This window comes from Lepidochelys kempii, chromosome 13 (genome assembly GCF_965140285.1).
Source record: "Lepidochelys kempii isolate rLepKem1 chromosome 13, rLepKem1.hap1, whole genome shotgun sequence".
Classification (NCBI taxonomy): Eukaryota; Metazoa; Chordata; order Testudines; family Cheloniidae; genus Lepidochelys; species Lepidochelys kempii.
In genome coordinates this window covers 1,190,381-1,217,989 of record NC_136392.1, presented here as the reverse complement: position 1 = coordinate 1,217,989, position 27,609 = coordinate 1,190,381, and the positions used below count along the sequence as shown (strand labels likewise).

Here is a 27,609-nt window from a genome sequence, read left to right as displayed (position 1 = left end):
ACAGGGTCAGAGCAAAGGCCCATCTAGCCCAGTGTCCTGTCTTCCGACTGTGGCCAGTGCCAGGTGCCCCAGAGGGAAGAAACAGAACAGGGAATGACCAAATGATCCATCCCCTGTGGCTCATTCCCAGCTTCTGGCAAACAGAGGCTAGGGACACCGTCCCTGCCCGTCCTGGCTAATAACCATTGATGGACCTATCCTCCATGAATTTATCTAGTTCTTTTTTGAACCTAGTTATGGTCTTGGCCTTCACAACATCCTCTGGCAAGGAGTTTCACAAGATGACTGTGTGGTTTTTTTTGTGTGTGAAAAAAACTTCCTTTTGTTTGTTTTAAATCTGTTGCCTGTTAATTTCATTTGGATCTAGGCTGTTCTCAGTGGTACCAGATGACAGAACAAGGAGTAATGGTCTCAAGTTGCAGTGCGGGAGATTTAGGTTGGATATTAGGAAAAACTTTTTCACTAGGGAGGGTGGTGAAACACTGGAATGCGTTACCTAGGGAGGTGGTGGAATCTCCTTCCTTAGAGGTTTTTAAGGTCAGGCTTGACAAAGCCCTGGCTGGGTTGATTTAGTTGGGGATTGGTCCTGCTTTGAGCAGGGGGTTGGACTAGATGACCTCCTGAGGTCCCTTCCAACCCTGATATTCTATGATTCTATGACCCCTAGTTCTTGTATTATGAGAAGGAGTAAATAACACTTCCTTATTTACTTTCTCCACACCAGTCATGATTTTATAGACCCCTATCATATCCCCCCTTAGTCGTCTCTTTTCCAAGATCAAAAGTCCCAGTCTTATTAATCTCTCCACACAGGGAAGCCATTTCATACCCCATCTCGTTTCTTTTGCCCTTTTCTGGACCTTTTCCAATTCCAATATATCAATTTTGAGATGGGGCGACCACATCTGCACGCAGTATTTAAGATGTGGGCGTACCATGGATTTATAGAGAGGCAGCATGATATTTTTTGTCTTATATTATCTATTCCTTTCTTAATGATTCCCAACATTCTCTTCTCTTTTTTGATTGCTGCTGCACATTGAGTGGATGTTTTCAGAGAACTATCCACAATGACTCCAAGTCCTCTTTCCTGAGTGGCAACAGCTAATTTAGACCCCTTTATTTTATAAGTATAGTTGGGATTATTTTTTCAATGTGCATTACTTTACATTTATCAACATTGAATTTCATCTGGCATTTTGTTGCCCAGTCACCCAGTTTTGAGAGATCCTTTTGTAGCTCTTCGCAGTCTGACTGGGATTTAATTATCTTGAGTAGTTTTGTATCGTCTACAAACTTTGCCTCCTCACTGTTTATCCCTTTTTCCAGATAATCTATGAATATATTAAATAGGACTTGTTCCACTACAGACCCCTGGGGACACCACTATTCACCTCTCTCCATTCTGACAGCTGACCATTTATTCCTATGCTTTGTTTCCTATCTTTTAACCAGTTACCAATCCATGACAGCTCACTTTTCTTAAGAGCCTTTGAGGAGGGACCTTGTGAAAGGCCTTCTGAAAATCTAATTACACTATATCCACTGGGTCACCCTTGTCCACATGCTTGTTGATACCCACTGTCACGGAGTCCCTGGGCAATGCTCTGGAACTGCTCCCTATGGAGCCAGTCAGGACTCTGGTGAGGTCTCCTCTCTGGGAGCAGACTGTCTTCAGGGCAAGAAGCTCTCACGGCTTCCACCTTCCTGGGTCGGACCTCGGAGCATTCAGCATCCTCTGCCTCTCCGTGCGCTTCCCACAGTGAGTCTGCCCAGGCGGGGTCCTGGGGAAGCCAGAGGGTCCTGCCCCACAACTTCACAGTCAGACGTGACTCTCAGCCAGACAGTAAAACAGAGGTTTATTAGACGACAGGAACATGGTCTAAAACAGAGCTTGTAGGTACAGAGAATAGGACCCCTCAGCTGGGTCCATTTTGGGAGGCAGTGAGCCAGACAACCCCATCTGCACTTCACTCCTCGTCCCCAGCCAACCCCAAACTGAAACTCTCTCCTGCCTTTCCTCCTCTGGGCTTTGTCCCTTTCCCGGGCCAGGAGGTCACCGGATTCCTTTGTTCTCCAACCCTTTGGCTCTCACTTTGCAGGGAGGAAGGGCCAGGCCATCAGTTTCCAGGAAACAGAGTGTCGGCAATTTATGTACCCTGGCCCTTTGCTCTGCAACAATTACACTCCCTTATCCCACCACCTACAGACTTAAGAAATGCTAGGGGAAACTGAGCCACCCCTACAGTATTCAGAGGAAACGTTAAGAACTGTCCCACTTAGTCACACACTCAAATAATGTTAATAGATTGGTGAGGTATGATTTCCCTTCAGAAAAACCATGTTGACTCTTCCCCAACAAATTATGTTCATCTATGTGTCTGACAATTCTGTTCTTTACTGTAGTTTCAACCAGTTTGCCTGGCACTGAAGTCAGGCTTACCGGCCTGTAATTTCCAGGGTCACCTCTGGAGCCCTTAGCTATCCCCCAGTCATTTGGTACAGAAGCTGATTTAAATGATAGGTTAGACACCACAGTGAATAGTTCTGCAATTTCACATTTGAGTTCCTTCAGAACGCTTGGGGGAATATCATCTGGTCCTGGTGACTTATTAGTGTTTATTTTATCAGTTTGTTCCAAAACCTCCTCCAATGACACCTCAATCTGGGACAGTTCCTCAGATCTGTCACTCAAAAAGAATGGCTCAGGTTTGGGAATCTCCCTCACATCCTCAGCCGTGAAGACTGATGCAAAGAATTAATTTAGCTTCTCCACAATGGCCTTAGCATCCTTGAGTGCTCCTTTAGCACCTTGATCATCCAGTGGCCGCACTCGTTGTTTAGCAGCTTCCTGCTTCTGATGTACTTAAAACATTGTTTACTATTACTGTTAGAGTCTTTGGTTACCTGTTCTTCAAATTCTTTTTTGGCTTTCCTAATTGTATTTTTACACTTCTCTTACCAGAGTTTATGCTCCTTTCTATTTTCCTCACTAAGATTTAACTTCCACTTTTTTAAGGTTTCAGAGTAACAGCCGTGTTAGTCTGTATTCGCAAAAAGAAAAGGAGGACTTGTGGCACCTTAGAGACTAACCCATTTATTAGAGCATGAGCTTTCGTGAGCTACAGCTCACTTCATCGGATGCATGCCGTGGAAACTGCAGCAGACTTTATCTGGTATTTTTAAGGATACCTTTTTGCCTCTCACTGCTTCTCTTACTTTGTTATTTAGCCATGGTGGCACTTTTTTGGTTCTCGTACTATGTTTTTTAATTTGGGATACGCATTTAAGTTGAGCCTCTATTATGGTGTCTTTAAAAAGTTTCCATGCAGCTTGCAGGAATTTGACTTTTGGCACCGTACCTTTTAACTTCTGTTTAACTAACTTCCTCATTTTTGTGTAGTTCCCCTTTCTGAAATTAAATGCTACAGTGTGAGGCCACTGTGGTGTTTTCCCCGCCCAGGGATGTTAAATTGAATTATATTATGGTCACTATTACCAAGCGGTCCAGCTATATTCACCTCTTCAACCTGATCCTGTGCTCCACTTAGGACTAAATCAAGAATTGCCTCTCCCCTTGTGGGTTCCAGGGCTAGCTGCTCCAAGAAGCAGTCATTTAAGGTGTCAAGAGACTTTCTCTCTGCATCCCGTCCTGAGGTGACATGTACCCAGTCAACATGGGGATACATAATTGAAATCCCCCATTATTACTGAGTTTTTTATTTTAATACCTTCTCTAAGCTCCCTGAGCATTTCACAGTCACTATCACCATCCTGGTCAGGTGGTCGGTAATATATCCCTACTGCTATATTCTTATTATTCGAGCATGGAATTACTATCCACGGAGATTCTGTGGTACAGTTTGGTTCATTTAAGATTTTTTACACTTTCTTTCACATATAGTGCCACTCCCACACCAACACGACCTGTTCTGTCCTTCCGATATATTTTGTACTCTGGTATTACTGTGTCCCATTGATTATCCTCATTCCACCAAGTTTCTGTGATGCCAATTATATCAATAGCCTCATTTAATACGTGGCACTCTAGTTCACCCATCTTATTATTTAGATTTCTAGATCCTATCCCTCACCCCCATCGGTTTGGTAATAATGCCACCCACAGCCCCAGCTGTCAGCCAGTCGCCTTCTGGGGGGCAGAGCTGGACTCTGGGGAAGAGCAGCTCCCCTCCCGGTTGGTGAAGAGGGTCACTCCAGGGAGCTGTAGGGATTTTAGAATGGGTCAGCACCCAGGGACAGGGAGATCCAGGCTTTGCCCATCATTACCTGGCATTACAGGTGTCATGGAGTCCCGGGGCGATGCTCTGGAACTGCTCCCTACAAAGCCAGGCAGGACTCTTTTCTGTGAGCAGCCTGTCTGCAGGACACACAGCTCACACAACTTCCACCTTCCTGGGTCTGACCTCGGAGCATTCAGCCTCCTCTGCCCCTCCGTGCGCTTCCCACAGCGAGTCCGCCCAGGCGGGGTCCTGGGGAAGCCAGAGGGTCCTGCACCCCAACTCCGCAGTCAGACAAGACTCTAAGCCAGCCAGTAAAACAGGTTTATTAGACGACAGGAACATGGTCTAACACAGAGCTTGTAGGTGCAGAGAACAGGACCCCTCAGCCGGGTCCATTTTGCGGGGCAGTGAGCCAGACAACTCCATCAGCACTTCACTCCTTGTCCCCAGCCAGCCCCAAACTGACTCCCCCTCCAGCCCCCACTCCTCTGGGCTTTGTCCCTTTCCGGGCCAGGAGGTCACCGGATTCCTTTGTTCTCCAACCCTTTAGCTCTCACCTTGCAGGGGGAAGGGCCCAGGCCATCAGTTGCCAGAAAACAGGGTGTCGGCCATTCACTGTGTCCAGACCCCTGCACACCCCTGCCCTCTAGGGCTCTGCAACGATCATACACCCTTACCCCACCACCTAGATACTTAAGAACTGCCTAGGGGAAACTGAGGCACCCCCACAATATTCAGAGGAAACATTAAGAACAGTCCCACTTTGTCACAACAGGTGCGGAGCTGAAGGAAGGGAAAGGATAACGCTGGACAGGGAGGGGGCTAAGTGTGATGAACAGCACACAGAGCTAGCGGGACGGGACGGGACAGGCACCGGGGTCCTTCTTCATTCCTGGTCTGGCCCGGTTCCCTTAGGACACCCCCTTTCCCATGGAGGTGTGAGGCTATATCTGGTGCGGCTCTGTGCCCAGCCGGGGTCTCACTGCCATGGGGCTGTTCTGTGTAACAGAGACCCCCACATCTGGCCCAGCTGCCTCCGAGGGGCACGGTGGGCAGAGATGTCGCAGTGACCGGGACTGCCCGGGAGCAGAGAGGTGCTGCAGCCATCGGTGTTGTACAGAGTGCCCCACGCAGGGCGAAGGTAAGAGGAGCTGGGAATGGGCTCAAGGGTCCCGGGTTACACAGACCAATGGGAATCTCTGCTGACCCAACCCCATTTATTACCCTGATCTCTGCCACCCTAGGTCCAAGGCTGCTTGTCCTTCCGAGCCAGGGGGCCAGGGTTCCAGCCCACTCCATATTGCCTCTCCAACACTAACAGGAGAGGGGGGCAGGAAGAGGGCAGCTTGGGCAGGGAGCCGGGCTTGTGTTCAGGTGTGAGGGAGCCGTGGGGCTCTAGAGCAATTTGGTGCATGTCTGTGGTGGGGCCTGTCCTGCCCAGTGTGATCTCTCTTCGGGAGGTGGGGGCACATGTGGGAGGGGCTGAGGCCAGCGGGAGCAGGGGCTGGAGAAGGAGATTGGACATTCTCACACTTTTGGGTCTGGCTCCAGCCCCAGTCAGCCCCATTCCCCTCACCCCCCCAATACCAGCTGGAGCATTAGGGCTTGTCTGGATGGGCCGTCACTGCCCTGTGACCACTCTGTGTTGCAGAGGAACCCGGCGCTGGCCCAGCCGCCCCCGAGGGGCACGGTGGGCAGAGATGCCACAGTGACCGGGACTGCCCGGGAGCAGAGAGATGCTGCAGCCGTCGGTGTCGTACAGAGTGCCCCGCACAGGGCGAAGGTAAGCCCCACCCTGTGCCATTGGCAGCAGGAATCCGAGCTGTGTCCATCCCTCGCCCCCATCGGCCCCATAATAATGCCGCCCTCAGCCCCAGCCCTCAGCCAGTTGCCTTCTGGGGGGCGGAGCTGGACTCTGGGGAATGACAGCTCCCGTCCCGGTAGGTGAAGAGGGTCACTCCAGGGAGCTGCAGGGTGTCTCAATGTATTCATAAGTGACCTGGAAAAAGGGATAAACAGTGAGATGGCAAAACTTACAGACAATACAAAATTCCTTAAGATAGTTAAGCCCAAAGCTGACTGTGAAGAGCTACAAAGGGACCTCACAAAACTGGGTGACTGGGCAAGAAAGTGGCAGATGAAATTCAGTGTTGATAAATGCAAAGTAATGCACATTGGAAAACATCATCCCACCTGTACATACAAAATGATGGATCTAAAACAGCTGTTAACACCAAGAAAGAGATCTTGGAATCATCATGGATAGTTCTCTGAAAACTAGGGCTGTCAAGCAATTAAAAAAAATCAATCATGATTAGTCACACTGTTAAACTGTCACGGAGTGTGGAAGAGTCAGGGCCCTGCACCCCTCTTCCTGGGATTCACTGAGACTCTCAGCCAGCCAGTAAAACAGAAGGTTTATTGGACAACAGGAACAAACAGAGCTTGTGGGTACACCCAGGACCCCTCAGTCAAGTCCTTCTGGGGGAGCAGGGAGCTTAGACCCCAGCCCTGGGGTTCCCTGTGTTCCTCCATCCAGCCCCAAACTGAACCTAACCCTCCCCCAGCAGGCTCCCTCCTGCAGCCTCTGTTCACATTCCCGGGCAGAGGTGTTACCTCCCCCACCCCCTCCTGGCTCAGGTTACAGGCTCTCAGGTCTCCCATTGAAACTCCCCTGCCACATTCCCAGGTCAACACTCCCCACTCCCTGCTGCATCACATAAACCATAATAACAGGTTTCAGAGTAACAGCCGTGTTAGTCTGTATTCGCAAAAAGAACAGGAGGACTTGTGGCACCTTAGAGACTAACCCATTTATTTGAGCATGAGCTTTCGTGAGCTACAGCTCACTTCATCGGATGCATACTGTGGATATCATTTATTTAAATATTTTTGGATGTTTTCTACATTTTCAAATATTTTCAAAGGGTACAGTGCTCACTTCATATTTGTATTACAAATATTTGCACTATAAAAAAACAAAAGAAATAGGATTTTTCAATTCACCTAATACAAGTACTGCAGTGCAATCTCTTTATCACGAAAGTTGAACTTACAAATGTCTGACCCAGGATGGCCGTTCTTATGTTTTGTCCCACGCAGGAAGAATGGGGCAGCACACAGGGGCAGCGCGATCCAGGCTTTGCCCATCGTTACTTGGCATTACCGGGCAGCTGAGGTCCTTCAGTCCTGCTCTGTCCCCTTCCCTCAGGACACCCCCTCTTTCCCACATGGAGTTATCAGGTGTTGGCTGGGGTGGCTCTGACAACAGCACCCTGAGCATCTACACCACCCCCAGGGACAGAGCAGAGCCCCCTGGAGCATCCCGGGGGGGCGGGGGTTGAAACCTACAGGGGATCCAGCTGTGTGCTTCTGACGCCTGCTCCATCCACCTCCTGCCCTGAATCTCTCGCTCCTCCCTTGGTCCCTGCAATCCCCTGCCACCCCCTGGCGAGGTCCCAGCAGAGCCCCATTCATGTCTCTAGAGCCCTGTCAGCTTCCTCTCTGTTCCACTCCCCCTTCCCCATGAGGGACCTCACTGGGCCCTACATGTTTGCCAGCTCCCTGCCGAGACGGGCCGCAGGGAGGCCTTCGCTTCTTGCCACTCTGGCCCCTCCAACTCGGGGAAATGGGTCGTTTGTTTATGGCAGTTGTGGGGGGAACTTGACCAACTTGGAGACGAAAGCAGCTCAGTGACTGGGCAGGGTCTCTGCCGCACGCCCATTGTGTGTTCCAGAGAGACCCGGCATCTGCCCGACGCTGCAGAGACCTGGCCTCTGTGTGGAGAAGTGCACCAGGGACACGCAGTGCCCCAGGGGGCAGAAATGCTGCAGCACCGGGTGTGGTCACGTCTGCATGGGAGTCATCGCTGAAGGTATGTTCAGACCTTACACATCAGCATCTCTGTGCTCAGCCCTGCCGCGTGTGCTGATCCCCGGATGAGCTGAGTACAGGGCTCCCCAAGGGCTGAGAGCTGCCTGCCTGAGCTGGGGCTGGGGCTCGCTCAGTCAGGAGCCAGAAGCCCAGTCCCATAAACCTGCCCTGAATGATCCCGACTCCCGGCTGGCCTCAGAGACTCTGAGACTGGCAGATCCTTAACATGGACATGGGGCCTTCTCTCCGCAAAGAGCACCAGTGCAGAGGCTAAGGGCACAAGAGGACAGCGGCCGTGGGGTCTATCTTCCTTCTCCCAGCATGGCCCATTTCCCTCCCCCACTCCCACTGCTGCACTTCGGTGCGCAGGCTGGGTCTCACTCCGTGTGGCTGTTGGGTCTTGCAGTGAGGCCTGGAGTCTGCCCGGTGTTACCAGGAGGAGCCGTCGGTGCCTGTGATGAGAGATGCCGTTCCGACAGCGACTGCCCGGGCGCCCAGAAGTGCTGCAGCAACGGCTGTGGCCTGGCCTGCGTGGCCGTGAAGCTTGTCGGTGAGAGGCAGCGGATCCTCGTGCAGGGCCCATTGCAGATCAGTCCTTAGAAAGGCACATTCGGGTGGATTTCGAACCCGCTGTGTCCAGGGGGCATTCAGCTGGCCCCGCTGTGCCCCAGACCCGTAGGGACCCATCTGCCCTCCTGCATAGCACAGCCAGAGACCCTCGCCTGGGGAGTCCTGCACCCAGCCCAGAACTCCTGGTGGAGCTAGAGCAGACCTCAGAGAGAGAGATGTTCAGACTTGAGCTAACGCCCAAGTGACACAACCCACCACCCCGCCCTGCTCCTTGCTTCTAACCTGAAGATGTGGGGCCCCAGCTCCCAGCCACTTCTCTCAGAAATCCCTCTCCGTGCAGACAGCTGCAGACCGTGACCAAGTCACCTCAACCTTCTTGAGAAACTAAACAGATGGAGCTTCTGCAGTTGCTCCCTGCAGGGCAGCCTCCAGCCACAGACTCGTTCTCTCTGGCTCACCTCTGCCCCTTCCCAGTGTGTCCACCTGTCCGCAGTGAGCCGGTGCGTCCCTAGCCATAGACCGAGACCACTGGGCACTGAGGGACTCGCTAACCGCTGGGGCTTGGGTTGCTAGTTACCCTGTGCACACAGAGGTGGCATGGCCCAGGGAAGCCTCCTTTTAACATCTTGGCAACATGTGCCCAAGCCCTGGGCTCGCTCTGTGCAAGGCACCGTTAACCCCATCCCCAGCAAACATCCCCTAGGGTGACCAGATGTCCCGATTTTATAGGGACAGTCCCAATATTCGGGGCTTTTTCTTATATAGGTGCTTATTACCCCCCACCCCCTGTCCCAATCTTTCTATCTGGTCACCCTAGCCTCCCACCTCTGTGATGCCCTGCCAGGGAGCGCTGGCGGGAGCTGATTCGCATGTGTGCAGCCATTTGCAGACGCACTACCCCAGCGCTTTGCTCCTGAACTGCCCTGGCTGGTTCCCCTGGCTAGGACTCCACTCTCCTGGGCAGTCTTGCTCCCAGCGGAGGGACAGGCCAGGGCAGAGGGCGCACAAGTGATCTACGAGGGAGGCGGGTGCTGATTTCTCCAGCCCCTCGGTGCTGATTTCTCCAGCCCCTCCCTTCTCACCGCACTGTTTGTGTCACCCTTTGGCCTGCTCTGTCTCAGTGAAACCTGGAGTGTGCCCAGCCAGAGCCCCAGGGGCCAGCCAGGAGCCCTGTCTATCCCCCTGCACCCAGGACAGTGACTGCGGAGGAGCTGCCAAATGCTGCCACCTCCACTGTGGCCCCACCTGTCTTGCCCCCCAGCACGGTGAGTTTGCTGCCCCTCTCGGAGCCCGGCCCCACACAGGCGAGGCTCACTGCTGCGCAGGTGAGAGGCATTTGGGACATGTAGGCATGAGCCAGGACCCACCGCAGAAACACGCTGTAACGCTGCTGGTTCTGGCGGGATCCCACGGAGAGGGGCCAATTCAGGACAAATTGCTTCAAGCAGGGCAGCCACAGCCCAAGCCCGGGGGTCCTTTGCACACCGAGGCAAACCCAACCAGCCAGACAGAGAGGACTTCGGTCTCACCCCACTGGCTAACCACAAGTCACACAAGCAATTCCCTTAGACACCCCAGTTTCCCAGCATCCCCACCAGTGCCCCTCGTTATGGGGACAGATGGTTATGAAAACCAACACCCCAGTAAAAGAAAAAAGGTTCCCTCAAGCCTAAAGGACCAAGCCACAGAGCCAGGTCAAAATACAAATCAGATCTTACCCTCAAATCACACTGTTGCCAATCCTTTAGAATCTAAAATCTGAAGGGTTATTCATAAAAGGGAAAGATAGAGAGGAGAGCTAGAATTGGTTAAATGGAATCAATGACATCCAGTAACGGCAAAGTTCTCGGTTCAGGCTTGCAGCAGTGATGGAATAAACGGCAGGTTCAAATCCAGTCTCTGGAGAACATCCCCAGCTGGGATGGGTCCTTCAGTCCTTGGTTCAAAGCTTCAGGGTCGCCAAGTCCCTCCAGAGGTAGGAAGCAGGACTGAAGACCAGATGGAGGAGCTGCAGCAGCTTTGTATAGTCTCTTGCCATGTGGTCTGTCTTCCTTTGTCCCAAGGACAAGCTGCCCATCCCATGGCCAGGAAACACCTCAGAGTTCTGTCCATAGGCAGGTACCTGCACACCTGGCTGAGTCCCAAGGCGTGTCTGCCTTCTCTCAATGGGTCAGTTGTATAGCGGATGGTCCTTAATGGGCCATCAAGCAGGCTAGGCAGAGCTGACACCAACTTGTCTGGGGTGTCACCCAGAAGCACAGCACAAGTTTGAAATACAGACAGTACAGAGCCAATACTTATATCTTTAAATACAAAAATGATACATGCAGACAGATAGCATAATCCTAATCAGCAAACAATAACTTTGTCTTAGACACCTTATTTGACCCCCTTTATACAAGGTTTGGTGCCACTACAGGACCCTGGTTGCAACAATGTTCTATACGGTCCCAGTTCAAGTCAATAACGTCACACACGTCCTGAATGGTCCCTGCTCCCCAGCCAGCAGCTCAGACTCAGGCCATCATTCCCGCAGGGAGCTCAGTCCCAGGGGTCTGGGAATGGGGACGTGGGGCACAGAGCACTGGGGGCCAGGGGGCAGAGGACATGGGCCCAGAGAACTGGGGACCGAGGGCCATGATGGAGCAAAGAGTGAGGCCACATGGGGCGGGAGCGCTGGCAGGACAGAGGGCACGTGAGCTGAGGCAGAGAGGGGACGGGCAGCTGAGGGCAGGGCTTGGGGCAGGGAGGGGTCTGGGGGAAGAGGACTGGACGTGCCAGGGCCCCAGCCAGATGGGGTCACAGGGCAGAGAGGGGGCGACCTCAGAGAGCAAAGGGCAAGGAGAGGCCAGGGAAGGTGCCGAGGCAGCAGGCCAGGGGACTGGTTCTGGGCCGCCCTTCAGGCCGGGCCTGGCCCATTTCCCCAAGGAGCCCCCTGCCTGCCGCCCCATTCCCGCATGGAGTCGCTGGGACTTGGCTGGGGCAGCTCTGTGACTGGGCAGGGCCTCACTGCCACGCGCCTGGCCTGTGTTCCAGAGAAACCGGGGCTTTGTCCAGCATTTAAAATCAGAGACGAGGGGCCGCCCCTGACGCTGTGCTGGCAGGACAGCGACTGCCACAAGAGAGACAAGTGCTGCAGGAGGGGCTCCAGCTACGTCTGTGCACCGCCCTCCCCCACGGCAGGTGAGACGGCACCTGCCCACGTGGGCTGCTCCAGGGGCACCCGCTGCCCACCCCGTCACTCCCTCCCAGGGGCCGATGGCTCGAGGGCCAGTTTTCTGGTGCAGGGGCTGGGATTCTCTGGAGCCCGTGACCTTTATGTGGGGGGTACCCAGAGTTACTGGCTGGAGCAGGGCACCGGGAGGAGGAGCAGGGAGGGACTAGAGGGACAGGCAGTGAGCAGAGAGCTCTGAGGGCATATGGGGAGATTGAGGTGCCCATGACAGGGGCTGAGGACAGAGGCAACCGGGCCTTTTCCTCCTAAGTTACCATCCTGGGAACGAAAAGGTCTCAGTGCAGTGGGTGGGGAAAGGCTGGAACTCAAGGGCTGAGGCTGGATTGAGGAGAGAGCAGGGTCTTTTGTCAGCCCCATTCCCTGCCATCCCCCCGATATCAGCTGGAGCGTTAGGGCTTGTCTGGATGGGGCGTCACTGCCCTGTGACCGCTCTGTGTTGCAGAGGAACCCGGCGCTGGCCCAGCCGCCCCCGAGGGGCACGGTGGGCAGAGATGCCGCAGTGACCAGGACTGCCCGAGAGCAGAGAGATGCTGCAGCCATCGGTGCCACCAGACATGCCCAGCACAGGGCAGCGGTGAGTGTCTGTCCCCGTGCTGGAGGAATGGCAGCGATAGCCCTATGGCAGCATTGGGAATGCAAAGACAGGACCGCACGAGCGGTGGACAGGAACGGGGCTAGAGGCTGGGCCTACAAAGGGGCCTCTGCTCTCTGCCTGTCCCAGCGGGTCCATTTCCCTGAGGTCTCCTCTCCCTCCCCACATGGAGGCAGTAGGGGCTCATCAGGGTCCGACTGCCTTGGGCCACCCTGTGTTCCAGCCGGCAGCCTGCCCGGCCACTGGACAAGGAGCCATGGGGCCGGCGGAGAGCCAGAAATACTGCACGAGTGGCTGTGGGCACGCCTGCAGCGCCCTCACCCAGGAAGAGACAGTCCCACTGTGATGAAGCGGGACTGTTCTTAATGTTTCCTCTGAATATTGTGGGGGTGCCTCAGTTTCCCCTAGGCAGTTCTTAAGTATCTAGGTGGTGGGATAAGGGTGTATGATCCTTGCAGAGCCAGACCCCTGCACACACCTGCCCTCTAGGGCTCTGCAAGGATCACACACCCTTCTCCCACCACCTAGATACTTAAGAACTGCCTAGGGGAAACTGAGGCACCCCCACACTATTCAGAGGAAACATTAAGAACAGTCCCGCTTCGTCACATACACGCCCCACGTTTGGAGCCACAGCAGGTGCGGGCAGCGTGGCAGGCTCAGGCACACCCCCGGGCCGTCTTCAGGCCCTGCGCGGCAGCCTTGTGCCTTGGCCTGGGGTCCCACCCACCTGGGCTCTTTGCCTCTGAGGTGAATCGCCAGCACCACTGGGCCCAGGGAATCCCCCTCCCCACGGGCAACTGGCCCCCTGGTGCAGAGAGAAGGGCACACAGGGTCCCAATGACCCCCTGGCACTGCCAGTGAGCCAGCATCCCACGCTCCTCACGTCAACAGCACCCAGCCCCTCCACCTGATCACAGGCAGCTTGGGCTAGGGATGCTCCCTTCCCCGGTGGGCTCAGACCCCTCCCTCGCCCCCCGGCCTCCCTCTGGCCAGCTCTGTGACTGCCCTTGGCCTCTTTCTGCCCAGGGAAGCCTGGATTCTGCCCCGTACGCAACGGGCTCTACGTCAGCTATGAGTGCGAAGCCAGATGCCGAGGGGACGGCGAGTGCCCCAGGGCCCAGAAGTGTTGCCTGCAGGGCTGTGACCACGAGTGCTTGGCCCCTTTGGAAGGTAGGAGGCAGGTTCAGATTGCCCTGCAGGCAGCCCCTCACCTGGGCAAGCGAGACGCTGGGGAGAGACAGGGCAGAGCCAGTCCCTGCGGGTTTATCGGGGTGGCTGGGATAGGCCAGCCTGGCATGTGCCCAAGGCTCTCAGACAAGCTCCCAGGCATAGGGCCACGGAGCCACCATGTCTGTGGAGACAGACAGGGCCCAGGGCTCAGCCTGCGAAAACAAGGAGCCCCGTGTCTGTGACATCACGACAGAACGACCAGTGGTGGGGAGGGTGCTCGTCCCATCATGAGACCCCAGTGAGCCCCCTCACTCCTCTGCCTTCTGCTTTCCAGAGAAGCCCGGCATCTGCCCCCTGACAGACAGGATTGCGTCCGAGTCCCCCTTGTGCAGGTCCTCATGCGCAGGGGACAAGGAGTGTGCGGGGGACCAGAAGTGCTGTGAGAGTGGGTGTGGCCGGACATGCCAGGCCCCAGAGAGAGGTAACAGAGCGGCAGGAGCTGGGCTCCCCTCACTCCAGCATGGGGCTGTCACCCCCGTTAGCATCCCCTGGAACTACCTTGCCCCGCTGGTGAATCCCCCGCAGGAAAGGGTTCACGCCAGCGGCTGTGGGCAAGGCGGGCGAGGGGCAGCTGGAGACCTCCCCACCCCTGCGCCAGGTGCTACCTGCGCTCCAGGTGTGAGCAGAGAGCACCGGGGTTGCAGCGCACCGAGGGGCCAGGAGCCCCGCCTCAAGCATGGGGGTGCCGGGCGCAAGGTGTGGAGCCTGCCGCTAAGCAGCCGCTTTGTGCACCTCTGGGTCAGGATCTGCAGCTGCTGAGCGAGGCTGGGTGGGGGGGAGCTGCAACCCGCTGTGTCAGGCCTCTGGACTCCAGGGCCAGGCCGGAGAGCCAGCCCTAAGAATCCCCCAGTGCAGTTCCGAGGGGCCGGTGGGTGCAGCAAGATGGGCTGGCTGTGCCCTCCCCCTGGGGTGGGTCCCCACTGTGACACCCTCTATCCAGCAGCCTCCAAACCTGCCCTTCCCACCCTCTCTTGTCAGAGAAACCCGGCGCGTGCCCCAAGCAGAAGCCCTGGCAAACGCTGGTGCCGTGCAGCGAGCAGGACGCCTGCGCTCATGACCGGGATTGCCCCAGGCAGGAGAAATGCTGCTTCAGCGGCTGTGCCATGCGCTGTGTCCCCCACTACAAAGGTACCCAGCTCGGCTGCAGAGACACCCCCCCGGGACCAGCCCCATTCATCCCCAGGCCAGACTGGCAGTCCAGGGAGAGAAAGGACCCTATGCCAGGGCAGTGCGGCAGAGAGAGGGTGGATGGGGGTGCAGGGGCCAGGAGTGAGCATGTGTCTGCAGAGGGCTTGGGCTGGAGGGGCCCGAGAGTCTAGCTGGGACCCTCCCCGTGGGCAGTTCTCATTACAGGTTGATATGGAGGGTCCCCCGCCTGCCACGGAGGGGTTCATTGTCCCTCTCTTGTCCCCTCCCCCTCCCCAGAGCATCCCGGTGCCTGTTCCAGGGCAGAGGCCTGCAGCGACCCGAGGCAGCCCCATTCACACCAGTGCCTGGACGACCATGTGTGCGAGAGACACGAGAAGTGCTGCGACACGGGGTGCCGCCGGGAGTGTGTGGCCGTGCGCACAGGTATGGGCACGCTCCCTTCCCCTGCCCTGGGGCTCCCTGGGCTCTGCGCACCCCTGGTGATTGGGCATCTGGGCCCCCTGCTGTGTTACAGAGAGAGAGGACAAGTCTGGGGATGGCCCCACTGACTCGTGCGTGGACGGATGCAGAGCTGACGAGGAGTGTCCCAGAGGACAAAGGTGCAGAAGCAATGGCTGTGGCCATGTCTGCCAGAAAGTCCCCCGAGGTGAGGCTAGACCTAGAGCCTGGGGGGCAGCATGGAGTGTGGGCCTGCACAGGCCATGGACTGGAGTGCAAAGGGGCACTGCTTGGTTGGGCCCACATGCCAGGGAAAGGAGCCTTGGTATCACTGTGCATGGGCAAGGGAGGGTTCCAGCTGCAGTCACTGCTCACAGGCCGTGCAGGGCTGATATGAAGGTCTAGCCCTCAGCATCAGGCCCTCTCCGGGGAGCCCTGCCCTGCATGCCAGCACTGGCCAGGTCTGACCGGTCCCGCCTCTCCCAGGTCCCAGACGTCAGGTGTCTCTGCCGAAGCTGGCAGGGGTGTTTCTCTCCTGGCCAGGACCCTTGTGCCCGCTTGGGTCGAGCTCTGTCCCAGCCAGGTTCTGTCCTGCCCTGGTGCCTGGAGTGCGGGAGGCGACATGCCTGACATCTCTCCTGTGGTTGGCTCGCTCCCCAGGCAGGGGACAGTCTGTGCTGGCCAAGTTGTTGCTCATTTATTTTGGTCGTTTGGGGTTGTCACGGGGTCCCCGGGCGATGCTCTGGAACTGCACCCTACGAAGCCAGTCAGGACTCCGGGGAAGTCTCCTCTCTCTGGGAGCAGACTGTCTGCAGGACACACAGCTTACACAACTTCCACCTTCCTGGGTCTGACCTCGGAGCATTCAGCATCTTCTGCCCCTTTGTGCGTTTCCCACAGCCAGTCCACCCAGGCAGGGTCCTGGGGAAGCCAGAGGGTCCTGCCCCCCAATTCCAAAGTCAGATGGGACTCTCAGCCAGCTGGGAACACAGAAGGTTTATTAGACAACAGGAACATGGTCTAAAACAGAGCTTGTACGTACGGAGAACAGGACCCCTCAGCTGGGTCCATTTTGGGGGGCAGTGAGCCAGACAACCACGTCTGCACTTCACTCCTCGTCTGCAGCCAGCCCCAAACTGACTCCCCCTCCAGCCCCTCCTCCTCTGGGCTTTGTCCCTTTCCCGGGCCAGGAGGGCACCTGATTCCTTTTTTCTCCAACCCTTTAGCTCTCACCTTGCAGGGGGAAGGGCCCAGGACATCCGTGGCCAGGAAACAGGGTGTCGGCCATTCTCTGTGTCCAGACCCCTGCACACACCTGCCCTCTCGGGCTCTGCAATGATCATACACCCTTACCCCACCCCCTAGACTCTTAAGAACTGCACAGGGGAAACTGAGGCACCCGCACACTATTCAGAGGAAACATTAAGAACAGTCCCACATCTGATGAAGTGAGCTGTAGCTCACGAAAGCTCATGCTCAAATAAATTGGTTAGTCTCTAAGGTGCCACAAGTCCTCCTGTTCTTTTCGTCACAGGGGTTTCTGTACCTGCGCTGCTGTGTGTTTATACTGGAGGAAGTTGGTCAGAGCAGTGCGCCTGGCATGTGCAGCAGGGGATGGGGGGAGGTTTGGGGTGGCCCGAGCTCCAGTCATGAGGGGGAAGCCAGCTCACCCCGTCTGGAGGGGTCCCTTCTGGGGGAGCTTGTTCCAGTCTGGGGCCAGCCTCAAGGCAGCTCTGTCTCCTGCCCCTACGAGCTTTACCCTCATGGGGGCAGCTCCATCCCAGCAGTCTAGGCTTGGTTAGATATGCAGGGCCCAGGCCCTGAGCTCTTTGACGATAAGGCCTGGGACCTTGAACTGGAAGGGTCCCTTCAAGGGGCCTTCCGTCACCCTCGTTGGGCCCATTGCCGTAGGTCCCCTGTTCCAATCTGGAGTCGTTAGGCTCCAGCAGGCCCGGTGTCTCATGGGCACATGGCCACTCTGTGTTGCAGGCGTCTGCCCAAGGCCCCAGGGCTTTGGGTCCTGCGTGGAGTTGTGCTTTGCTGATGAGGAGTGTCCCCGGGGACAGAAGTGCTGCAGCAATGGGTGTGGCCACGTCTGCATGACAGCAGTCACCGGAGGTGAGCTCAGGCTGGGTCAGCCCTGCCCCAGATGCAGACACTCCCCTCCATGCAGGGCCCGGAGGGGAGGAGGGGTTGGGGTCGCTCAGGGAAGGGGCAGGACCACAGCCCCATTAACCAGCCCTGGATGATCCCGCTGCCCCCCAGACCCCAGGGGCTCTGAGTTTCTACTCAAACTGCTTCTCTCTTTCCTGGGCCCTCTTCCCATAGAGAGCTCCCAGCTCAAGATGCTGAGGGCCAGAGTCGCTTCACTCCTAGGCTGAGCCCGTGTCATGGGGCTGTTCTGTGTTCCAGGGAGACTTGGCCTTTGTCCAGAGTCCCAAGGGGCAGGCCTTTGAGTGGAGCAATGTGGGGAGGATGAGGAGTGTCCCAGGGGGCAGAAGTGCTGCAGTAATGGGTGTGGTCACGTGTGCATGTCCCCAATCTCTGCAGGTAAATTTAGTCCCTCAGTGTTAGTGTCTCCAGAGCTGAGCCCTGCCCCACACACAGACTCTGAGCTCTCGGGGCAGGGCCTGTGTGTGGCCAGCGCCCAGCCCCACAGGGCCCTGGCCTCTCCGTGCCACTATCAGACATTGTGAAATGATTCCTCCTTGCCTCCCCTGTCGCATGCACCGAGAGCTTTTCTGTCAGGAGAGCAAGTGCTGGGAGGCTGGGTGAGACCAGCCCTGCCCAGCACAGACCGTGGGGTCTGCTGGCATCTCACCTCTTTGCCGTGGCGTTCGTGGGACTGTGGGGGGCAGGGATCCTCCCAGCATTATGGACAGGGTCTGGGCAGATCCTTGGGAGATTTGTAGTGGGAAGTCAGCAGGATCTGGGGGAGCCGTGTGGGACCTGTCGGGGGTTTTATGGACACAGACACCCATACAGCTCAGAGTGGGAGCTCCAGTCATGAGGGGGAAGCCAGCTCACCCCGTCTGGAGGGGTCCAGGAGCCACGCAGATGGGTGGCTTCTCCAGCGGCAGCAGAGGGCCCTTTGAGGAAGTGTCTCCTATGTGTTGTCTTAACCTCCGTCAGGAAGCAGCCGAAGGAGCCCAGCGGTGAGCCACAGCTGAGTGCTCCTATGCACAGCGTGACCAATGGCCTTCCCCAACCTGGCAGAGTTCTCACAGCTTAACCCCCTCCCTCTTAGGGTGAAAGTCTCCTGCCGGCTGGGACCTTCTCCCGCCAGCCCCCGTCCGGCATCAGCCTGTGGCCAACCAACCCCTTCCCTTTCTCCTGCGTCCCCTGCGGCTGGAGTTACTGTGCCCTAGAGCATAGCTGGAGGGTCCTGGTCTGCTGCAGAGGGGGCGCTTGGCACCTGGGGGCAGGAGGGGCAGTTTGCAGGGGTCACTGGACTCCCTCCTCCGGCTGCTTCTCCCCACCCCAGCCTGGCAACCCCTTGCTCCCCGTCACCTCCTCTACCACAATGCACCCAGGATGCTGAGGGCCCGTCCTAGCTCCGCTGGGAGCTGCGACATCCTCAGCAAGGTCCAGCCAGCCAATCAGAACATGGCTCTGGGCAGTCAGTGTCCCCAGCCACCCCTAGGTGCTGGGATTCATGGGTGCTACCACGTGCCTGAGTCCACCGGCCCCCTAACGCCCCCCCATACAAGGCCGCCTGATCTCCTCCTGCTGCAGAAAAGCCTGGCACCTGCCCACCGGACCCAGCAAAGTGTCGACACGCAGCCCCCCCAGAGTGTGACAGTGACCATGCGTGCCCTGGGAGGAAGAAGTGCTGCTTTAGGACGTGTGCGATGCGCTGCATACACCCAGAGGAAGGTACCAGTTACGCAGCGAATCCCTGCGCACGGGGGGTGCAGGGCCGAGCGAGTGCTCCTGGCTCCGGCTGCACCGGGCCCATCGGGAGGGGTGTGCCATGCCCTGACAGCCAGCACAGATCACTGCACAGGTCTCATGCGTATCCAGGGCACCAGGAAAGGACCCGGGTACCTGGCTGCACCAGGCCCGTCGGGAGGGGTGTGCCACACCCTGACAGCCAGCACAGACCGCTGTACCGGCCTCACGCGTATCCAGGGCACCGTGCCCTGCTTCACCAGGGAAGGACCCGGGTACCTGGCTGCTTCCCAGCTTTCCTACGGGACAGGGAAACTGGGCACGGGCTGGTGCTGAGCCTGACACTCCCCCAACTCCGGGTTCCCCGCACAGAACTGGAATGGGGCCAGCACAGGGTCCCCGGAGCATATGGGAAATGGGGTTTTCAGCAGAACGTGGGGCAGGGAAAGGGGTAAGTCTGAGTCCAGTCTGTGCCCAAAGCTTCAAGGAAGGTGTCCCCTCGCCTGCCCGTGACCGCTCTGCTTGTTTGCGTTTCAGATGCTGTATAACGAGCGGGCCCAGCACCACAGGAGCTGAAAGGAAGCCGCCCCTTTATCACGGGATGGCCCATCGTTAGACACCTTTCACTGGCCACGCCCTGCCAACGCAACTTCCAGACCCCTACAGACCCTGCAGCAATAAACTGAATGCCAGCGCCAGGCCCGAGTCTTGTGTTCCCTGCCCAGCTGGGCGTTCTAGCCACCAGCCCGCCCGTCGCTTCCCTTTCGGGGCGCAGCTGAGAAGGTGCCAGATTTCCTCAAATCCACCTTGTTGGAACCACAGAGCGGAGCCGCCTGCAGACCCAACGCCAGCCCCTGGGGCAGAGACGCAGCTTCCTGCCTGCTGCCACCTCAGCAGAGCTCCCGAGACCCAGTGTACTGCATGGGGCCAGCCCAGCCCTGCTGAGCCGAGGGAAAACGGGGCAGGGGGAGCGGACCAGGGATGAGTCCTGCCCCGGGAGCCATTATTCAGTTAGAACTCAAGCCACTCGCTGGCTTTGCCCCCCAAGTCCCACCCCCCAAGCACATCCTGTCCCGCTCTCTTGGGGCTCTGGAGAGCCACTGTAGCCGGGTGTGAGCGGAGCGCTCCCCCCAGAACCCAGGTGGGTACTGTAGCTCTGCTCAGCTCAGCTTCCCGCTCCTGGTCCTTGTCCCCTCGGCGCCAGGAGGTGTCAGAGCTGTTATAAAACCAACTGAGCCGAAGGCCAAGGCCCTGTGCTGGGGGCTGCCCACAGGGCCCCCTGGGTCCTGAGCTCCCCTGGAAGTGTCAGGCCAGGCAGCTGTACTCAGCCACCCTAAAACAACACAGCACCAGTCAAAGGCTCCCGGGACATCGGGGGCATCCTCTAGGGACATCAGTTGTTATGGGCAAGGGGGGCAGTTATCCCCTCCAGACTTAAATAGGGCTGTATGATCCATTATCTCTTTGCTGCCCCACCCGACTAGGGAGACAATTATTAGGAAGGCAATAATTGCCTCATTCTTCTCATGCTGCTCTGTGGGGCAGGCGATGCTGCCCATGCCCCACACCAGAAATCTTCTGAAAAGCTGCCCCTGTTCTCCCACACTTAGTGCCAGTACCGGAGGTCTGCACTCCCCCTGTACCCCCCCAGCCCACTGGCTGGCCATCTCCCCAGTTCTCTAGGCTGTGATTAGTTCCGCCACCCAGTGCTTTAGGAGGCTGTTGTGGTTTCACTTGCCATTTGGGATAGGATCCCAGCTCACAGTTGTGAAACCCCAGCCACTGAGCATCACATAACCTAACCCCTGCAGTTTGACAATCAGCTGCCCCTAGCCTAGCAGGTGAGCTCAGCTCCAGCCTTGGAGCAAGCCCTGAAAGGGGCAACAGGCAGGGAGATCAGCAAAGGGACAGAGCTGGGGACACATTTCAGGCCAGGCACAGAATGGCACAGCTGATGTGGAGGTCCTGTGCAGAGCCCAAACTGCAGGCATGAGTAATTTCCATATGTTCCCAAGCCCCTTCTAAAGCTCTCAGCAGAGACCTCACTTTAGCCCATATGTTTGAACCACCTAGTTCTGCTGAGCCCTTAGCTGAGGCCTCAGTCCCTGCAAGTAAATCCCCCAGAGCTGCCAAACCCAGTCTTGGAAGCCCCAAGCACAGCCTAGCATCAGTCAAGGGAGCCAGGCTTGGAAAGCAGCTCCTCCCAGACAGCAACAAGCCCCAGCAGTAAGGGGAAGGGGAGGACTCACCAGTATTTATAGGGTTTGTTTCTCTGGCCTCACCAATCACAGGGCAGAAGAGTCCATTTGGGTCCAGAAGGGGAGCTCTGTCTTTGTGTGCATAGCTGTCTGCCCTGCTAATGAGAGAGGCCAGGCCCAGAACGGACTGGATTCTTTGTGGGTTGAAGCAGAACAGATCTGCAACCTGAGGGGGTTGATTTGGTTTTCCCATTTCCATTGGCTGGCAAGCTGGTTCCACCAACCTGCCTGAGTGGACTCTCCGGGGGGTGGAGCCAGAGCCTTTAAATTCATCTCCTGAGCCCAAATACCAGTTTGGTGGGGTAGGGATAGTCTAGTCTAGTCTTCGCGAGCTGTGAATTTGGCAGTGTCTGTTTGCTGCTATAAGATTCCCTATGTACTCTATTTCAGGGAGAGTTTTTCTGCTGGACCTGAGCATTCTGGGGTGATAATGCCCCTGCACCTTGAGAAATACTTGCTAGCGCTATTTCGGTGAAGAAGCACCAGACCCCACCCGGAGGGGACGGGGTTATGACAGTTTATTTTTATTCTAGTGGTTGGCGAAGGCTTCCCTGGGATCAGGGCCCTTGTGCTGGATGCTGTGCAAACGCATAAGAGACAGCCCCTGATGCAGAGAGCTCACGCTCCACCCAGGCAAGACGGGGTGGCAGGGAAATAGAAGCACAGAGACCTGCCCAGAGTTGCAGTGCAGAGGTTAGAACCCAAGTCTCCTGGCTGCCAGCCCAGTGCCTTATCCTACCCACGTTGCCTCTTCCTGTAGCTGGGTGGGTGTCTGAACAGGGCAGGCCCAGCAGATCGAAATGGGTGGCTCTGACACGAAGGTTGAGACGGAAGAGTAGTAGCATCGCCAGTTAAAAGAACTAAAAACTCATGAGACTGTCTAAAATAGGAAGTGCTGGGTCTCATTCTTTGTCGGCTGGGGCTGTTGCTCATGGGGCTACGTTTTCAGGCTTTTCTGCACAGCCGTTGTTTTAAATGAAGCTGAGATTCTCGTGCTCCCCTGACTCCAGGAGGTGGGGCTTCAAGGAGAACACATGCTGGCACAAGAGTCACGGTAGCGAAGGGCACAGAGCAGCAGGCTGGGAGGAAGGGGATCATGCTTGGCCTGTCACATACTGGGGCCTTGGCAGGGGACCCTGCTGCCCATATGCCAGGGCTGTGCACTCCCCCTACCCAATGTGCCCTGGAGTCCCAAATGCCCCGACCCCCTCCAATAGGGAAGCAGGGGCAGAGTCTGCACTCCAGCCAGAGTTGTGTGCACAGCTCCCTCCTCTCCCAAGGGCACGAGTGACAAGACCTACTTCTGTTTGAAAAGGGTCAGTCCTTGTATTTAACCCCTCAGACCCTCACGAGGTCCCAGGGAAAGGGGTGTTTGGCTGATAGCAGCCCCTGCCTGCCAGCGCCGCGCTCCGTGCTGAGTGTTAACACGCAACACACACGTCCATGGCTACAGAACGGCAGCGGGGCTGGGCCAGCTCGGGGGCCACGGGAGCTGGCTCTGCACCTGGGAGACAATGCAACCGCCTCCAGCCAAACCCTGCTGCAGAGGGTCTGGGGGAGCAAAGGTCCGGGCTTCCCAGGCAGGGAGTTGTTTCCCTCAGAAAGGGACAGGAATTGTGCCCGGGAAGACAGGCACCAGCCAGGAACAGCAGCTTCCTCTTCGGCTCCCCCACGCTGGCCAGGGCTAGGCAGTGCCTGCGACAGAAAGGCAATGCTGTCAGGCCCAGGGCGTGCCCACGGCACTTCTCCTTCCCAGCTCCCTCCAAAGATGGCCTTTCCCCCACCAGTGCTTGGGGGCGGTCCCCCCTCCCTCCCAGACTTGGGGGCCTGCTGCCATCCTGGGCGCACAGTCCTGCCCTGAGAGGCCCAGGTCCCAAGCCAGCCCTGGGCTCTGCCCCGTGGCGCTGGGCCGCCCGCTCCATTTACCGGGCGGCCTGCAGGCCCGCAGACATTCCTCCTTTGTCTCAAAGTTGTTCCCGTTGCCGCCGCAGCCGCCGTACACAAACTCCTCGCAGGCCTGGCTGGACCAGTTGTAGAAGAAGCGAGGGAACCTGGCCTTGCAATAGCCGCACACCGAGGGCAGGTGGCAGAGATCTGCAGAGCAAAGGGTTGGGGGGCTGTGAGAGGCAAAGGGGGAGGCTCCAACTACCCCTGCCACCTAAGGCCCCAGGCACAGGGGCGCTGCTGTCAGAGGGGCCTGCGAAGTGGGGTGGGGGTGGAGGGCAGCAGAGCCGTTCTCTTGCATACGCCCCTCGTCCCGTCACCTGGCATCAGACCCATCCTGCCCTCCACTGCCCAGCTCGGCTACCCCAGGCCTCCTGCCAAGGGTCAGGGCCGGCCCCACCAGGGAAATCCGAGCCCAGGCGCGGGCTGGCTGCAATGCACGTCTCTGCCCGTTAGCGCAAAGGTGTGATGTGCTGGGAAGCCAGGGGCCCTGCCCACTGCTGGGGTGAGCGTTACACGCGGCGTGGCAATGGGCACATTGCTAATGCCCCGGCCCGTTCACCAGGGACCCCACGCAGAGGGCAGCGGGAGCTGGAGGCTGGAGCGAGTTAATGAATTGGTAGCAGGACCTGTCGGACAGGCTCGTCCCAGCCGGGGAGGGACCAGGGCTTCTCAGAGAAGCCACTTCCCAGGCATAAACGTCACCCCACAGGCGATATGGAACCATGGGACCCTCCACCCCCACTCCTGGGAGCGAGGGTGGATCAGACGCAGCCTTGGCTATGGGGAGGCCACATGAGGCCCCTACAGCCAGAGAACGTCATGCCTCAGAATGGCCCAGCGGCCACGGACCTCTGGTTGCAGGGAAACATCTTTGAGATTCACCCCGCACCCCAAACCGCTCAGGCTGGGCTGCTCCCCGGCTCCAAATCATGGGGCAAGCCCAGCTCCAGGCACCCTCTGCACAGCAAGCAGCCAGCGCTTCCAGCACGTCTACACAGGCCACCCACTGTGGGGAGCAACGGTGCAGACTGGGGTGCAGGCAGGGCTCAGGTACATAAGTCCATCAGAACGGCCAGACTGGGTCAGCCAAAGGCCCATCCAGCCCAGTGTCCTGTCTGCCGACCGCGGCCAGGGCCAGGTGCCCCAGAGGGAAGGAACAGAGCAGGGAATCACCAAGTGATCCATCCCCCGTCGCCCATTCCCAGCTCCTGGCAAACCCCATCCCTGCCCTGCACATTAGAGGCCCCGCCATCCGGCCGCGCTCTGAGCCGCTCCGGAGGATCCCGCACCGTGCTGGGCCCGCAGCAGTGCACCTCTGAGCGGCGGCATGTGGCCGGCGAGAGCAGCCCCGCGGGCTCTGCCATGGGACGCGGACGGTGGAATCGGGGCTCCCCCAGGTGGGGGTGGCACAGTCTCAGCCCTGTGCTCGGAGGGGGAGGAAGCTGTGTCTCAGCCTGCCCAGCAGCAGCCCCCCTACCGCCCTCGGGCTGGGCACTCTGCTCTGGGGGCCGGCTCATTCCCAGCTGGTGAGGCGCAGGGGCCAGGACCCCCGTACCTGTCACTGCCATCTGGCAGGTGTAGCCACACTCGTCCGGGCAGCACTTGTCGCCCCTGGGGCAGTCGCCGTCGCTGCAGCAAGTGGAGCAGGTGTTGTTCTCCCGGCAGGCACTACAGTTCTTCCCGTCAAACACCCCCCCCACCGGGGCCACCTGGTAGCAGTAACCGGCCTTAACTGCAAAGAGAGACGGGTCAGCGCGCACTGACCGGGCCTGCAGAGATCCACAACTCCACCCTGCACGGGAGTGGGGGGGCTGGGCACATGGGGGGGATCCCCAGATGGGTCTCAGGTCGGGTTTGGCTAGGCACTGCCCCCCCTCCCCAGGCACATCCACTGTCTGCCCCTCGTCCTGCACAGCCCATGGGCGGGCAGCTCCCACGAGAATCCAGCCCCCATCCTCCGCGGGGGCGGGGGAGTTCATCCCAGGGCTGGACGCCCCAAGGTGCCGCACCTGTGTGCTGGCCCGGCAGGTGCCCGCTCTCAGCACTCACCAGGTGCTGCAGTCGACCTGTCTCCCCGGGACGCAGCGGGCAGCTCGGCCCACAGCGAGAGCAGGGCCGCAAGGAGCACAATGCCAGCCGACTTCATGGTGCTGAGACTCTGGGTCTCGATCCTCAGGGCTGAGGCAGGGCAGATTTAAGCTGTCTGGCAAGCGGGGCTGGTGCGGCAGAGGGAGGGGCCGGCTCCCAGGTGGCCTGTCCGGACCTGTCGGAATCTGACTCCAGCTTATTCCATTCCACTGTAAGTGGTCCCAGGTACCCGCCCTGCCCAGCCAAGCCTTGCGCGGTCACCTGGGGAGAGCAGGCAAGGGGAGGAGCCAGCCGGTGGCACAGGTAAGACAAGGCTCTTCCTGCGAACTGGCTTGTCACTGTGCTGAGCCGCATGGCTGGGCCGTATGTCACCAGGGCCACTGGGGAGGGCAGGAACATGCCCCGGCCAGCGGCAGAGCACCCCGGTTATCTCCTGAGACCCTGTGCACCACGCCCCAGGGGACGGGCCCAGCAGATGGTCCAACCCCAGGTCAGGGGGGCCAGGAACCAAACAGGCAACCATCAGCAATGGTTTGGGCCCAAGACTCTGCCTCACTAATAAAATGGTGATGCCCCCCCCTCTTCCTTCCCCCCAGCTGGACAGAGAGGAGAACAGGCTGCCAGGGCAGGAGGGGACGGGGCCCCCAGCACCACATGTCACTCCCTGAAAAGTGCAGGGGTTGATATTGACCAAGCAGCAAAGGGACACGCTGGGAGACCGCAGGAGGCTGGAGCCTGGGATTCTACTTCGGCTCCAAGAAAATCTATGTAAAGAAGCTGATTTGGTGCAGGGCTGATCTTCAGGTGTTCAGACCCCTGGGGAGGGAGGGCTGGGGGCAGGCAGGCCACCGCTTTACTAGCGGACACCTAGCTCAATTGAAAGGGAACAACACTCAACGAGTTTATTCTACAGCACTCAGTCGGGCGAGAGTCCCGGACAGAACACGGGGACCAGCTCCATCAACCCAACCGAAACCACAAGCCGGCTCTCCCCAGCAGTATCCCAGCCCCATGTACAGAGCCCGGCGCCGCAGCTCAGCCGGGCTCCTGGGATCTCCCACGTACAAGGAGCAAGCCTGGCGCCACCCTTCATTCCCACCCACACGCTCACATGCCTGTGTGGGAGGCTTTAATGTGCTTTGTGCATTTCAGCTTCCTGGCTGCAGGGAGGGAGAGCAAAACAGGTGAAGGAGAAGATCCAGGCCGGCAGCCTCCTCCCCTCTGGAGCCTGGGACTCAAATATTCCCAGGGGCTCGGTCCCATCCTCACCCCCCGTATTTTCTTTTCACCTGAGCCCAGGGTAGACCTCTGCTTCAGGGAGGTGGCATGGCCACCAGCCGCTCCCTCGCCTCCAGTCTCTCTGGACCTGGAGCAAGCAGAGGGAGGGTTCCCTGTGTCCATCTCCTTCCCCGCCAGAGCTTGCCCAGCTATGCATGCTTCCTCCCAGAAATCAGCTGACACTGTGGGGAGGGGTCCCAGCCACTCATTCAGCCTCCCACACACCCCCAGAAATAAATAGCTCACAACTAACATGGGCGAGGCAGAACCTGGTACTGACTGAGGACAGTTTTAACTGTGTTTGTTTAAAGGTGCGGGCCCTGAGAATTGCCCAACCAGCAGCACAGGTGATGCATGAACAAAGCATTCAAACATTTCCCTGGACATTCCATGGGAGAGAGAGAGAGAGAGAGCGTATGTGCCTCAGGTGTCTGTGCCCATAGGTTGCTGGTGCAATCTTCCTATTTGCGCTCACAACTGCACACCGAAACTGATGGCAAACACAGGCTCCAAGGGCCACCCACGCCCAACGCCTGTGGGAGGCACTGAGTCAGGTGCAGATGGGCCAGGGGATGTCACACATTGGTGCAATAATAATTATAACCGATACAAGAAAATGGTTAGTTGCACTCCGCGTACCTAACCTGTGGAACTCACTGCCACAAGATAGCACTGAGGCCAAGACCTTAGTAGGATTCACAGAAGGGTTGAAGTATTTCTGTGGTTAATGAAAATATCCAGGGTTACATTCATTAGGGTTAGGTACAAACCCTCATTTCACGCCGTAAGCCAGCCACTGGCTGCCAGGGGCTAGGA

The 27,609-nt window shown here is 57.8% G+C and overlaps 2 protein-coding genes across 7 annotated transcripts in view; one reads left to right on the top strand and one right to left on the bottom strand.

Annotated features, from left to right (window-relative positions):
• LOC140897307 (uncharacterized) overlaps positions 1–20,176 on the top strand; it is a 33,145-nt gene extending 12,969 nt beyond the window's left edge. For 2 of the 5 annotated variants that reach the window (XM_078848301.1, XM_078848299.1), the window contains 15 exons: positions 5,251–5,382; positions 5,893–6,024; positions 7,978–8,115; positions 8,521–8,664; positions 9,806–9,949; positions 11,721–11,867; positions 12,362–12,493; positions 13,541–13,684; positions 14,019–14,165; positions 14,723–14,872; positions 15,170–15,316; positions 15,408–15,539; positions 17,321–17,449; positions 19,067–19,207; positions 19,760–20,176. In XM_078848301.1, coding sequence (XP_078704427.1) covers positions 5,251–5,382; positions 5,893–6,024; positions 7,978–8,115; positions 8,521–8,664; positions 9,806–9,949; positions 11,721–11,867; positions 12,362–12,493; positions 13,541–13,684; positions 14,019–14,165; positions 14,723–14,872; positions 15,170–15,316; positions 15,408–15,539; positions 17,321–17,449; positions 19,067–19,207; positions 19,760–19,770 — 1,970 coding nt within the window. In that variant the 3' untranslated portion in view covers positions 19,771–20,176. Of the gene's footprint in view, positions 1–5,250; positions 5,383–5,892; positions 6,025–7,977; positions 8,116–8,520; positions 8,665–9,805; positions 9,950–11,720; positions 11,868–12,361; positions 12,494–13,540; positions 13,685–14,018; positions 14,166–14,722; positions 14,873–15,169; positions 15,317–15,407; positions 15,540–16,557; positions 16,801–17,320; positions 17,450–19,066; positions 19,208–19,759 lie in introns of those variants that run through there. The other 3 variants (XM_078848302.1, XM_078848300.1, XM_078848303.1) reach the window with 3 other exon arrangements.
• LOC140897320 (eppin) lies at positions 13,080–25,646 on the bottom strand. Of its 2 annotated transcripts, none has more exons than XM_073309798.2 (4): positions 25,477–25,646; positions 24,983–25,159; positions 23,407–23,574; positions 13,080–16,311 (listed from the first exon to the last, which is right to left on the bottom strand). In XM_073309798.2, exons 1-4 carry the CDS (start codon positions 25,571–25,573, stop codon positions 16,304–16,306), a joined length of 450 nt encoding a protein of 149 aa, XP_073165899.2. In that variant the 5' UTR covers positions 25,574–25,646; the 3' UTR covers positions 13,080–16,303. The 2 variants fall into 2 exon arrangements, with proteins under 2 accessions (XP_073165899.2, XP_073165898.2); XM_073309797.2 differs by lacking the exon at positions 13,080–16,311 and adding an exon at positions 20,937–23,175.
• Positions 25,647–27,609: the final 1,963 nt, after the last annotated feature.

Excerpts from the sequence above, each read along its gene's own strand:
- LOC140897320 (XM_073309797.2), bottom strand. The coding sequence starts at position 25,573 with ATGAAGTCGGCTGGCATTGTGCTCCTTGCGGCCCTGCTCTCGCTGTGG. Across the intron at positions 25,160-25,476 it reads CAGGTCGACTGCAGCACCTG|TTAAGGCCGGTTACTGCTAC; the intron begins GTGAGTGCTGAG and ends CTCTCTTTGCAG. Across the intron at positions 23,575-24,982 it reads CTGCCAGATGGCAGTGACAG|ATCTCTGCCACCTGCCCTCG; the intron begins GTACGGGGGTCC and ends TTTGCTCTGCAG.